General features: G+C 36.9%; 1 protein-coding gene across 1 annotated transcript in view; it reads left to right on the forward strand.

The window, feature by feature from the left end:
• Window positions 1–984: 984 nt before the first annotated feature.
• Window positions 985–13,739, forward strand: part of MS3_00010250 (uncharacterized protein) — a gene marked incomplete at both ends in the record, with an annotated part of 28,306 nt that continues 15,551 nt past the window's right edge. Inside the window, 5 exons of the mRNA XM_051218609.1 lie at window positions 985–992; window positions 1,092–1,236; window positions 1,273–1,362; window positions 1,420–1,489; window positions 1,647–1,711. Coding sequence (XP_051075563.1) covers window positions 985–992; window positions 1,092–1,236; window positions 1,273–1,362; window positions 1,420–1,489; window positions 1,647–1,711 — 378 coding nt within the window. The remainder of the gene's footprint in view (window positions 993–1,091; window positions 1,237–1,272; window positions 1,363–1,419; window positions 1,490–1,646; window positions 1,712–13,739) is intronic.

Raw genomic sequence — 13,739 nt, forward strand, 5'->3', positions numbered from 1 at the left:
AAGTGTAGACTGTTATTCATTCATCAATAATTAATTCATTATCACAATTGATTGATCACTGGGTGGTGATCAATGTCATGTGTGTCCAGTCCTTATTATTGGTGCAGGTCGAATGCTATTGACTATGCTGCCATGTGGCCACCAGTCGAATGTCGACTACCTCCAACCACCATCTAGTCTCACAATAGTGCACACAGTGTCGAGTCACAAAGATTGGTGGCCACATAGTATCATGGTCGATAGCATTCGATCTGCACTAATGATAAGGACTTGACGCACATGACATTGGTCAACACCCATTGATCAATCAATTGTGATCACATTTCAGTCTTACAGGAGGTTGGTCGCCGCTCGGATAGCTCAGTGGTAACGTCTCTGACTGTGAAGCTGGGTGACACGAGATCGAATCCGCCAGGAAGCACCAGTTTCCTCAAGATTACAGGTACACCTTGCTGACGAGTGCTAAGTAGCACGAAACCCGGGTCCAAGGTTTCCTGTCGAATACCTCCAATCACCATCTAATTAATTCATTATGTTTAACATTGACTAAATATATTTAGAAATATATATAGAAACAATGAATCATTGACAATTAGTTCATAGATGATTATTAAAAGCAACAAAATGTTTGTTCGTGAATTTATGAGCACACATTTTGAACTAAAAGTTCACTAGTCACTTAATGAAGTAAAGTAATACTAGTGACATCCAAAAATGGTTATCATCAATAGGGGTGAAGAATTTTAACCAACAGTGGAAAAATGTCAGCTTATATGCGTCAATAGCTAGCTAGAAGAATATCGCTTAACGATGTGTTCATCTACCAACATGATGATTGGTTAACAGTGGTCGTATGGATTTATGAATTTTGATCGTCTAAATGATCACACTTTGAACCATGCAATTAGAAAGAAACAAACTAACACTTAAAACTCTATATAAACTCAATAAGATCTAACAACAACTATTATCGTTTTGGACAATATGATGAGGTGAGCGTTGACTGTACAGTTGAGACAAATGAGCGTGTTATATGAATTTCAATGTGATCTAATGAGATAACATTGTTTTGCTCATCTGAACTCTTTCAGATATACTTTTTCATCTGGCCAGTTCATACTGCTCAGTTCCGTCATCGTAATAATTTCAACATTTTTTGATTGTCATGAAATTTGTAAGAATCCTGGACTATTGGAATATAGCAAATTAATTTTTGGAGACGACTCACATGAATACGTAAGTAATCAGTCAGGTTCTAATACACATATTCAGTCTCACTATTATTACTATTTCCAGACAATCCGCCGTAATCAGCCTTCTCCAGTTGTAGATGAAAATTTTGTAAAATTGGCTGCTGGCGAGGTGAGTTGACCTCAGTTTGTAATGAAGGCATTAACTCATCTGTTTGTATATTTTCAGGAAGTCCCTCTGAAATTCCCGTTTAAATTCTATGGCACAGACGTCAGTGAACTAAAGATGTACACTTATGGTAAGAGAATGATTTTCTTCGAACAAAAATTGTTACTGAGTTTTGCTTGTTCACACGGTTCATACAATTCATTTTAGTCTCCAGTTTATTTCAAAGTGTTTTCTTCATTCACTACAGATTTTCAAACAAATTACATATTTTCATTCAATAAACACAGGTACAATAGAAGTGAAAGGAAAAAATGGATCAGGAACGATTTACACTGAATTACAAAAGAGTGAGGTGTCTGAATATCAGATTTCGAATAAGAGTGAGTTATTATATCATTCAGTGATATTTTGTCTTGTTGTTTATTTCTCACTTTCTTTTTTGCGTAAACGATTCATTACTTAACTTGGTTATTTCATGAAAACTCAGCAGTATACAGTGATTACTTTGTTTCTGTGATTCGGTAGCCTAAAATGTGTTCACAGCACGTATTATTGTCCAATGAAAACGTTAAATAAAACAGTGATTTACTTTCGAAATAGGCACTAATTGATTGAGCATAGATAACAGATCTAATGATGCAGTCACTCAAGTGAAAACCAACTGCTCTACTGTCTGTTCAAACTACCATAAAACAGGTATCGCACTACTGTGACACTTCGTGGTAGATTCAATGAATTGAATCTAACTACAGCTACAACAATAAGCAATGTTGTGTGGGAAATCAGTTTGCATTATTGAAGCACGTGAACTGTCATGTTATGTGCGATGTCCTCTAAATCTTTTCTGTCACTTACTTAGTTCTTAAACGTTTAGTGTCTCTCGTCACATTTTCTTGATTATCATATTCGTATGATCATGAAGTTAGAACTCATGCGCTTTCTTAAACGTCTAGTCAACGAACAACCATTGACAACCTGCTAGTACAACATGATTGATTCGAACCAGAACACATAGAACATAAAAATGAACTTAATTCACTCGCTCAGTTATCAGGATTAACAACATTGGAGTAGCATCTCCGCATAATAGCTAGGTAAATAGAGGAAACACTGATTCATTGGAATAACAGGATCTCAGAAAATTATTTCGTATGTGCATTGTCGGTAGGATATCAACGGTATCTTAGTTAAGCAAAATGTGTAAGAACCGACGTTTTAGGAGTAAAATATTCTTCTTAGTTGTTAGCACTGAAATGTTCATCTCGTCGTTGAAATAATAATAATAATGACAAAGATCCTTCAAACTCCCATTTACTTGAATCGGTTTATTTAAATGTTGAAAAGAAGATGATAGCTGGTGTCCAAACTCATTCTGTGTTGAAATGCATGTTTTATTAAAAGGGGCAGGCATTCAGAATGCAGATACATAAACACAACTTCTTTTTCCTTTCATTATTTCAGAGGAATTATTAGCTGTCCGAATGATTTTGCACCGAAACGTTGATGGTAAAAGTATGTATCCATTAAATGATTGTTTGAACACATGTGACATATTAACACTTACACCATCATTCCTTGTAATTACTCTTACGTTCTCCATTCGGCACGAGTAACTGAATTCTTTTCAAAAATTGACTGAAGTAATAAAGCGTGAACATTATGAAAAATTAGACGGAAACTCTATATGGAATCCACGGATTGTTTGAACACATTGATTGGGACATAAAGAACAGTTGAAATCAGCACGAACATACTAGATTTGACGAGTAACAGATAGATTATTGTGGATAAATCAGGTCACAGTCTCATTCCACTTGTGGACAGACGAATACAGAGATTCATCTTCGTCGACATGCTTTAAGTAAACATGATGAGAAGTCTGTTTATAAAAATAGGTACATCTGTGTGCATTGCAAAGCCATTTCTGTGAACATCACATTCATTTAAACATTTACTCATTACACAGTCATTCTTATATATTATTCTTTCAAATTATGAGATTGTTAAGACGATATATATAAGGCTATTCAATTCTCATCTTTAACAAATATTGTGATCAGAGTCATCTGATCGACTGATTTACCAATGTGTTACACAAACAAATAAATTGCCAAGTTCTCTTTGTAAACAAACAGTCCACGGCTCACGTCATGTGTACTTGAAGTCGATTGTTTCATGAGTAATCATAGATAATATTGCGTCAATGAGAATATATATCCACAAGTATCAGATCTAATTAGAAGCTTGAAGATTTATTGTTTCAATATGAAAATAAGCGTGTAGCATACCCTCGACAAATAAGCATCTGACATTCATCTTGAAAGATGCATTCTTGTTTCATTTACATAATCCTCTTACTTATTTATCTACACCTCTTACTCCTCGTCGAGAGCACAGGTCGCTCACAAGCACACTCCATCTAAACCTGTCGTCAGCAATCCTTTCCACATCTTTCCAGTTGTTATTCATCCTTTTCATATGTGCTTATATTTCACAACGTAATGTGTTCTTTGGACTCCCGCTGTTCCGTTTCCCTTCAGGATTCCAAGTTAGGGATTGCCTCGTGATGCAGTTTGATGATTTGCGTAATGTATGTCCTATCCATTTACATAGTCGTTTCCTAATTTCCCCTTCAGCTGGAGGCTGGTTTGTTCTCTACCACAGAAGATTGTTTCTGATGGTATCCGGCCAATGGATGTTGAGTATCCTGCGTAGACAACTATTTATAATTACTTCTACTTTCTTGATGATAGTTGTAGTAGTTCTCGAAGTTTCAGCTGCGTACAGTAGAACTGCCTTGACGTTCGTATTGAGGATTGTGAATTTAATATTAACTGATGGACAGTTGTTTTGAGTTCCATATGTTGTTCAATTGGAGGAATTCTGTTCTTGCTTGACCAATCCTCGCCTTTACGTCTGCATCTGACCCTCCTTGTTCATCGATGATGCTTCTCAGCTACATGAAAGATTCCACATCTTAGAGAAAGTCTTCACGAAGTATGATTGAGTGGTTGTCCTCGGTGTTGCATTTGACGATGTTGGATTTTTCCTTGTGTATGCTGAGATCTACTGATGCCGAGACTGCCGCTAGACTGGCTGTCTTTATCTGTATTTGTTCTTGTGTATGTGATAGGAGTTCTAGGTGATCTGCGAAGTGCAAATCGTCTAATTTATTCTGAGCTGTTCATTCCATGCCATGTTTTCCCTCAGATGTCGAGGTCTTCATAATCCAGTCGACCATCAGAAGAATGAGGAAGGGAGAGAGTGAACAGCCTTGTCTGACTCCGGTCCTTACTTGGAATGCATCTGTCAGCTGTCCTCCATGCACCAATTTGCACTGTAGTCCGACGAATGGGTTCCGGATAATATTGATAATCTTCTCAGGAACTCCGTAGTGTCGAAGAAGTTTCCATAAAGTCCTCTTATCCACACTATCAAATGCCTTTTCATAATCAATGAAGTTGATGTACAGTGAAGCGTTTCACTCAACTGATTGTTCGACGATAATCCGTAGTGTCTCAATTTGGTCTGTGCACGATCGATCCTTACGGAATCCAGCTTGTTGATCTCGAAGTTGGGCGTCTACTGCGTCTTTCATCCGGTTCAGAAGCACTCTGTTAGAGACTTTCTTTGGTACTGACAGTAGTGTGATGCATATGTAGTCCTCACATTTGCTCACATCTTTCTTTCGTATCTTGATGAGATATCTTTCTTTTCAGTCCGTCGGTATTTCGTCGTCCACCCAATTCTTCTTCAATAGAAGTTGGAGCATATTCGCAGTTACTTCAATGTATGACTTCAATTGTTCAGCTGGTATATTGTCAGGTCCTGCTGCTTTCCAACTCTTGATTTGTCTGATAGCCATTCTAGTTTCTTCGATCGTTGGTGGAGTGACATCTATAGGTGGTTGGATTCAATATAGCTGGTCTATTCAACAGTTCCTCAAAGTACTCTACCTATCTATTCCTCGATTCCTGAATCTTGATGATTGTCTTTTCTTGTTTGTCCGGTCTCTTTGGTTTAGTATATTTCCCTGCTAGTTTCTTCGTTGTATCGAGTAGTTGTTTCATATTTCCTTCTCTTGCAGCTCTCTCCCCTGTCGTTGCTAGCTCTTCCTAGTATTTCTACTTGTCGGCTTTAATGCTCTTCTTCACTTGCTTGTTTGCTTCTGTGTACTCAACTTGTGTCTTGACTATCTCTGCTCGTGTTCGGCTGTTATTAGTTGCTGTGTTCTTGTTCTTCCTTCCTTCAATCTTGTCCAGTGTTTCTATAGAGATCCATTCTCTATAATGATGCTTGTTGCCGCCTCCTGACACAGCTTAACACGTTGACGCCAATGCTTCTTTACTACCTTTCCAGTTGTCCTCCATAGAGCAACTCCCTGAGTGTGTGAAGCGTTTTCCTGTTCGTGACTAGATTTGATCCAATAGGTTTCACTTATTCTGAGCACCGTCAAGGTGTTTCTCCCTATCTCAGTAGCTACTTGATTAGTCCTCCCTGTATCCCACATTCTCCGGACATTCCATGTAATTATATTGAATGTTGCTCTGGTTGTTACAATGGACATCGGTCTTGTGACTACCGATGAATCTCGGTTTTCATGCTGAGGCGTCGTAATTCTTCCTTCAGCTCTTAGGGCAGAGTTTAAGTGGTTAACTTTGTTTAATCTGGTTGGCGTTTTTAACAAGATTTTTTCTACCGTATGGGATTGTCGACCTCATGCTCAACACTCCTTCTTTACCCGATCTTGGGAGCCTAAGTAATTCTAGGAGAGCTACAGGCGGAGTTGCATGGCGTCCAGCAGATTATATTTACTTCGAACTCAACTAAAGAAATCATTTGAGATAACGCGGTAAATATCTGCCTAAATCTGATCACTGTGTGGGTAGACACATACAATGTCACATCTGACAATAACATGCTAATCATGAATTCCTGAAATTTTAAATAACGACGGTCTTCTTGTTGCAGATGTTGAATTGAAGGTGTTAAATCTCATACATCCGAGCGGGAAGATATCTGTTTATTACGAGAACGTAAGTCGCACAATTGAATAGTACAGTTGTTTTGTTTCAAGTCCTTTTGATTATTCCACTATTTAATGCAATTCAATACAGTCGAATGCATCAAGATACATTGAAGACGACAGAAAGAGATCAACATTTGTTCATGTGCATACAGACTATATGAAACCATTAACAATCCTTTTGTGACACACTTTATTCTAGCACTTTTATAAAAGAGTGAATGGTAAGGAGTCAACTGAAGAAATTCTGGTGTCTTCGCGCCGACTAAGTACAAACAGTGTACGTCAGGGTACTACTGTTATGAACAAGAACATGAGTGAGAGCAATCGAATATATTTGATAGGAAATTACAGAACTTGTTAATAAAATCTAACAATCATATAGTAAATGCTTAATTTGCAAAATGTCCACCAATTGTCTTAAAATAACTCAGACTGCATTGTTCTTGCATCTTCATACAAATTGCATTCTGTTTTCAATCTTTACTGCTCAATCCTCTTGTCTCTCTGGTGCCAGACATTCTGTTCCTGCCTAACGTCATATACTTCTTATATGGATATAAGTAGCCCACACCACACTACAAAGTAACAATTATATATTGTCAAGTTTCATTACGTCGTCTGAAGATCAGATGTTTGACGAGTTCACTCTTGAATGTGTGTAACTTTTCTAATGTCAGAATTTATTAATTCACCCATTCGGAATACAGGCAGCCAGGATGGGCTTTTAAGATGAAAGGTGTCATGTGTGTTGAACTGAATCAGTTTTTATTGTTTCGGGGTAATCAGAACACATTATGGAAAGCATTCTCTTGTGAAACAAACACTAATGGATGGAAGTGAGCACATCAACACTACCACACCACATGACTACACATTCACGTGCAGTAACATTTCAGTTATTCACAAGCACATTTCCATCAACCGACGTGGATATTCATCTCACAGTATATCACCTCATTCCATGATAGATAGATAGATAGATCGTTCATCTAACTTCTCTGAAATTGACAAATGAGGTGAGTCAGAATATGTTTGTAGACTAGATGGAACATAGTTCTAAGGAAACTGAGACGATCAGCATGCTTACTGTGAGTATGATAATTTGTCTGTGTATAAGATAATGTGAATGACGACACATTACTTCAATGGTTGGTTGATTTTGTGATAGGTGTTAGTGTGTAGACAGATCTTGACTCAGACATCCATTACATCTTTCAGGTTCCTGAGGAAATCGGGGAAAATGAATTGGGATCGGTCGTTAGCGGTCAATTCCTGTGTCAAGTAGGAGGTAATAAATGTCATTTATATTCTGATTTACACTGAAATACATGAACAACCATCTGTTAGACTAATGTCGCTCTCTTTTTGTAACTTATTTTCTGTATATCAACACATGTCATGTCACATGAGATAAAGAGTCATTGGATATTTAGAGGAATATTTCGCATATGTTTACCGATTGACTGATCCAGACAGGGATATATGAACGACCAAATTAGGTAGATGATACAGCCATTATTTTGTTCACTCACTCACTCACTATCCAATTCGTCAAACCTGTAGTCCTTATTCTTATACTACCCAATACAAAAGGAAGCATATTTTGTCAAAAAGGACTCATAGTTGTTCTACACAATGCTGAAACCACACGCTACACTGAAATGGTCGTATGTTGTTGAAAGATGAAGCTGAGTTCCGAGGCAAGAGTTTAGTGTAAGTGATTAGGTTGGATGCAGTCTTTAACGATTGAGTATGAGAAAGTGCATTAAACATTTGGTCAAGAGGTACCTGATGATCTGTTGCAATGTGTTGCTGAGTCGTTTCACAGTAAACCTCAATGTTTATAATTTGTGAAATTATTTCTAACGAGTTAAACATATTTTTTAAAGATGTTGCACTGACACGCTTATAACACAAATCAGAAATTTAACGACATCATTTTTCATTTACTGGTTAGACGATGATCACTTTCGAAACCAAAAGTGATTTAAAGCATATTTCGTGAGGATGCTGTTTGACCATCATTGTATTCATGATAAGATATTAAACTGTTTCTTATTTTGATTACTCCTTATACGAGCAAACACGTTGTTATACATAAAATGGAAATCAATATCTCAAGTGTATTTTTCTGTAAACCTTATTTGAACAAGTACACATATCCGCTGATATTACTATTCCTCAAAATTGGATCAAAACTAAAACTTTGGTCGAGTATGAAGTTGCCGGCGGTATGTTCAATATTATTTTATCACAGTTGACTATTCTCACACTTGGTTGCACAATTTCTGTTTCATAAAATTGAAGAGTTCATGTATAATTTTGGTCAGTTATTCAATGATATTTAACCATCAGTCTCAACTCTCGTCACATCAAACGTCTATTCACTGTTGAATATTTAAAATGATTAGAGACACATTTTGAACCACGATGAAAGTCATCACTTTGATGAAATTTACTTAGATAAAATGCCACAAAACCATAGATCTGATGATATAAGCCAGTCAGTTAATTTTGGATTGACTTGACAGTGTCATTTATTTTTTTCATTTGGACCAAACGATAGTGAATTTCCACGAGGTGTCGGAATCGCGGAGACGCTATGGAATTTTAAATATGTTGAATACAATATCACAATTTCCAAAATCCTCACTTTATCCTACTCGACCGGTAAATTGAAGGTATATACAAGTTACTTGTCAGACTTTAATTTATCACTGTGAGGAGATATTAATACAGTATCAAATATACTAACGATTTTCATGGAATGAATACGTTTTCTTTTTCGTGAGTACTTACAGTGAATAACCATAAACACTGTCCAGTTCATCATGTGTTAGACTGTTGAAATAACATTTCGACAACTGAGAGAATCATTCCATAATCTATTGTTCAGATCGACGTCAATATTCGTTGAATAAAGTATTATCTATTATGGATGAATTTTCATGATCTAACTAGACTGACGTGCTATCTGAAAGCACACAGGATATATAGTATGGCCATATAGTTTGAAACTTTCCACCACGGTAGATTGACTGAAGTCTGTTCAAGAAAATCGTCAACGACGAATTGATAAACAATGTTACTTTCCTCTTTTTTGTTCGATTGAATTCACGTTACTGAAAGTGTATTTTCTGTCTTTGAACAACTGACTTTCTTGCACCGATTTCCAAGTAGTCAGTGTGAGTGAGTTTTCAACTTTATTGACCACTTTTCGTATTTAGGAGTGGTATACAAGCCATCATTCAGTCATAAAACTAACATCATGGAATGAAATTCCACAAACATCATGTGCTATGCGCCTTGCTGAACGCTGTGACAGCACAGTATGTACATTCCTGAAAGTTCGCAGTAAATGAAATCCACGAAATTTGCTCGCCGAAACTCATCGTTCATTATTGAACGTAGTTTTGTTCAACATCAACATCATGTTGTGAAATGTGAATGACATTGAAAGTGCACTGAATTTTGCATTGCGCAATATGATGACAAACTCACAGTGAATGAAACAGTCACTCAAATGCGAAATTACCATAATATCATTGAGTTATAGTTACATGTTTTGTAGTTCACAGATGTTTTGCTTGATAAATTGAAATGCAGTCACCTTATTATTTTCACCAAAGATTGTCCAGAACACAAGTCGATTAAATTATGTAAAGGCGCAACGACACTGAACACAACGTGTATTTGGTGTGAACATGCCAATATGTGCATTACCAGTAATGATAAGGATACTTACAACTTCAAAGTCAATGGTTGCCGGAATAAAGTAAGTAATCGGTAGGCTTCACAGGTTGTATTCAGTATCCGCATATTTGTAAATCTATTTACTCGGAAGAACAGTTCACTGCATTGTTTAACATTAATGCCTGGAAACATATCAATTTTTCAGCTCATAGAATGTGACCAGATTTCCGATGTCCAATATGAAACCATAAATCTACGGAAACTATTGAAACATACCGATGAAAACAGTTTGAATGATCAAGCGTAGTCTTTTGAAAATTGTGTAGCATGATTGAGTGATTAGTTCAAGTTCCCAAAACTCTTATAATTCAAGTTCAGTATAAGTATTTCTGATTCCTTGTTGAGAAATGTGTATCCTGTATGGACTGCATCAATAAAACCGACAGTTGTAAGTCTGTTGATTAATATTTAGATTGTGATAAGATATGACATCCAGGAAACAAATTTCATCACACAAATATTAGTCGTTTATTGATTGTAGGATAATGTGTACTAATCATATTGACTGTCAAATCGGTAGCAGATATCTTAAATCATTACTCATTGATCACACAGTACAGAATTAAATTATGTAACTATTAGTTGAATTCACTTCTGTCAACAATACTTAAAATACTGTATATTGAATGATGAAATATTTAGTATTTGGTTATATTGCCACTACTTCATTCTTCTGAAGAGCTCGATTGTCGACGTTTCTGGAGAACCAGCACTTATCGGAGAAAAAGAAGAAACAACTCCAACAATAAATGAAGCTGACTTAAGAAATGAATTGAGGCAGACTACTAATAACACCGAAACTCATTTGGTAAATATTCGATATTGAGTAATTATTGTACTGTTTTGCTATTTCAGAATGTGACTACAGATACGACAGAGGATGAAGAGCAAAAGAAGTCTCGCAATTACTCGTATATTATCGTACCGGTTGTTGTCACATTCATTGTCGTATGCATTGGATGTGTCATAGGGTTATGGTTTTACAGAAAGAAGAGAAGTATGCCATGATTCGCACAAACGCCTTCTTATTTGTTTTTTTCATCAAGCTGACTCTGTTATTTTCCTTTTTCATTCTATTGAAAACGCCTTCGATTATGTTAATCATTTCAATAAATTGGAGGTTGTTTCATGGAAATACACACAACATTCATGATTGTTTATAGAATATAAAATATGGTTTTCTGTATTGACGTGATTGTTTTCATTCGGTGCAAACTGATTAGTTTTACAAGAGTTTACAGCATTCCATTTGTGAATTAACAGTATCATGTATACGTGATTATGTGACAATTGTAATCAACAATGAATCCGTTGTGAATGTCCAGTTTGATGAAGTCTCACCACTGAAAAATATCATTTGAAACTGTCAATGTTTGTTGTTTGAAACTGAAATGTGAGAATACCGCATCAACATTTAACGATGCACCTCATTCCTCCGTTATTCGATTATTCACTGTTTAGTAAAAGCTTGATGACAGACTATTGCTAATTAGGTGTTATGAATGCTGATTATGAAATAATTCTAGAGGGTTCAACTGATACTCAAGTAATAATGAGGAAAGATATAGCTTCAATAAATTAGTAACAGTCCTGTCGTAGCATTGCTAAATAAGATGAAAGATTCTAAAAAAAGCACACTGTAATGTAAATAATCGATCCTAATCTCATGGAAATATGGTAACACATTCTACAAAGATTGTATTGGTTGTCATAATGTTCTCATTAATGTAAGTGACTGAAAAATGATCAGTCTTTTCATGTTATATGTGCATCGCGTGCGAGTAACCTCTTTATTGCTATTAGTTTGCAAATAATATAAGCAGAGTTGGATGGCGGCCATTAGTGGAATCCAGGACGCGTGTCTCTTCATCCCATTTGTGACTCGTCAGCTGGCTGCACCTGTATCACAGAGTTGATGTGTCACTGTGGTACTCGGACTCAGTATTGTTTACTTCGAAAATCGTCGCGTCATCCCCTAAGCTACTCAGCATGGATAACCACTAACTTCTACACACAGTTCCAATACACCATAATTAGATGAACACGGATTAATAAATGTTTATCCTGTCGCAAACTGCATTCTCGGAACTCATATCTTCTTCATGATCCTGAATGCTTAAATTGTGACAAAACTGGATACATTATGTCGGTACATTAGACTTATGTTCATTTTGCTATTGACGATACCAGTCGACGTTATTAAATTCCAATAAGATTGGAGCCTCTTAAGATCATATTTCGCTTCTATCCACGATTTTGAATGCGCTTTACATATGTGAGAGCAATTAAATATCTCTTTTTGTTCATTCCGTAATTCCATTGTTGACACAGGCAGTATACCGTCAATCACTTCATTCGAACTATGTACTTAGAGGGGCACTAACTTCACTTGCTCTCACTAGCTTTCAAATAAGATTCTGATGCTTTGATTAAAACCTTCATAGCCTCCTGTGTTAAGCGCTATGATGGGATAAGAATTCAGTCTTTTACATTGAATCCCCGTTTGTTGAGGCACACACGCACCACAGTTGAAGCCGAAGATATTCCGAGTCACGTTAATTGTTCTAAAGTGTTCGGAGAAGCCGACTTATAGGAGATCTGTCTTCAGATTCATTCGGATAAACCTCCATCAGATTTAACAACGATTACCATTATTTGTAATTCCGCCAATATACCAGCTGAAGCACTGAACTGACACATCGAACTAACTACAAACATGTCTCACCTTCTATTCAAAAAGATTTGGGAGGAGGAACAAAGGTCGATGGACTGAAAAGTAGGACACCCCATCAAGGTTCCAATGAAAGGAGATGTGAGCAAATTTGAAAACTATGGAGGTATTACACTACTGTCAGTACCAGGGAAAGTCTCTAACAGAGTGCTTCTGAACCGGATGAAAGACGCAGTAGACGCCCAACTTCGAGATCAACAAGCTGGATTCCGTAAGGATCGATCGTGCACACACCAAATTGAGACACTACGGATTATCGTCGAACAATCAGTTGAGTGAAACTCGTCACTGTACATCAACTTCATTGATTATGAAAAGGCATTTGATAGTGTGGATAAGAGGACAATATGGAAACTTCGTCGACACTCCTGAGTTCCTGAGAAGATTGTCAACATTATGCGGAACTCACCAGACGGACTACAGTGCAAGATCGTGCATAGAAGACAGCTGACAGATGCATTCCAAGTAAGGACCGGAGTCAGACAAGGCTGTTCACTCTCTCCCTTCCTCATTCTTCTGATGGTCGACTGGATTATGAAGACCTCGACATCTGAGGGAAAACATGGCATGGAATGAACAGCTCAGAATAAATTAGACGATTTGCACTTCGCAGATCACCTAGAACTCCTATCACATACACAAGAACAAATACAGATAAAGACAGCCAGTCTAGCGGCAGTCTCGGCATCAGTAGATCTCAGCATACACAAGGAAAAATCCAACATCGTCAAATGCAACACCGAGGACAACCACTCAATCATACTTCGTGAAGACTTTCTCTAAGATGTGGAATCTTTCATGTAGCTGAGAAGCATCATCGATGAACAAGGAGGGTCAGATGCAGACGTAAAGGCGAGGATTGGTCAA

Source organism: Schistosoma haematobium, chromosome 1, assembly GCF_000699445.3.
Source record: "Schistosoma haematobium chromosome 1, whole genome shotgun sequence".
Taxonomy (NCBI): Eukaryota; Metazoa; Platyhelminthes; class Trematoda; order Strigeidida; family Schistosomatidae; genus Schistosoma; species Schistosoma haematobium.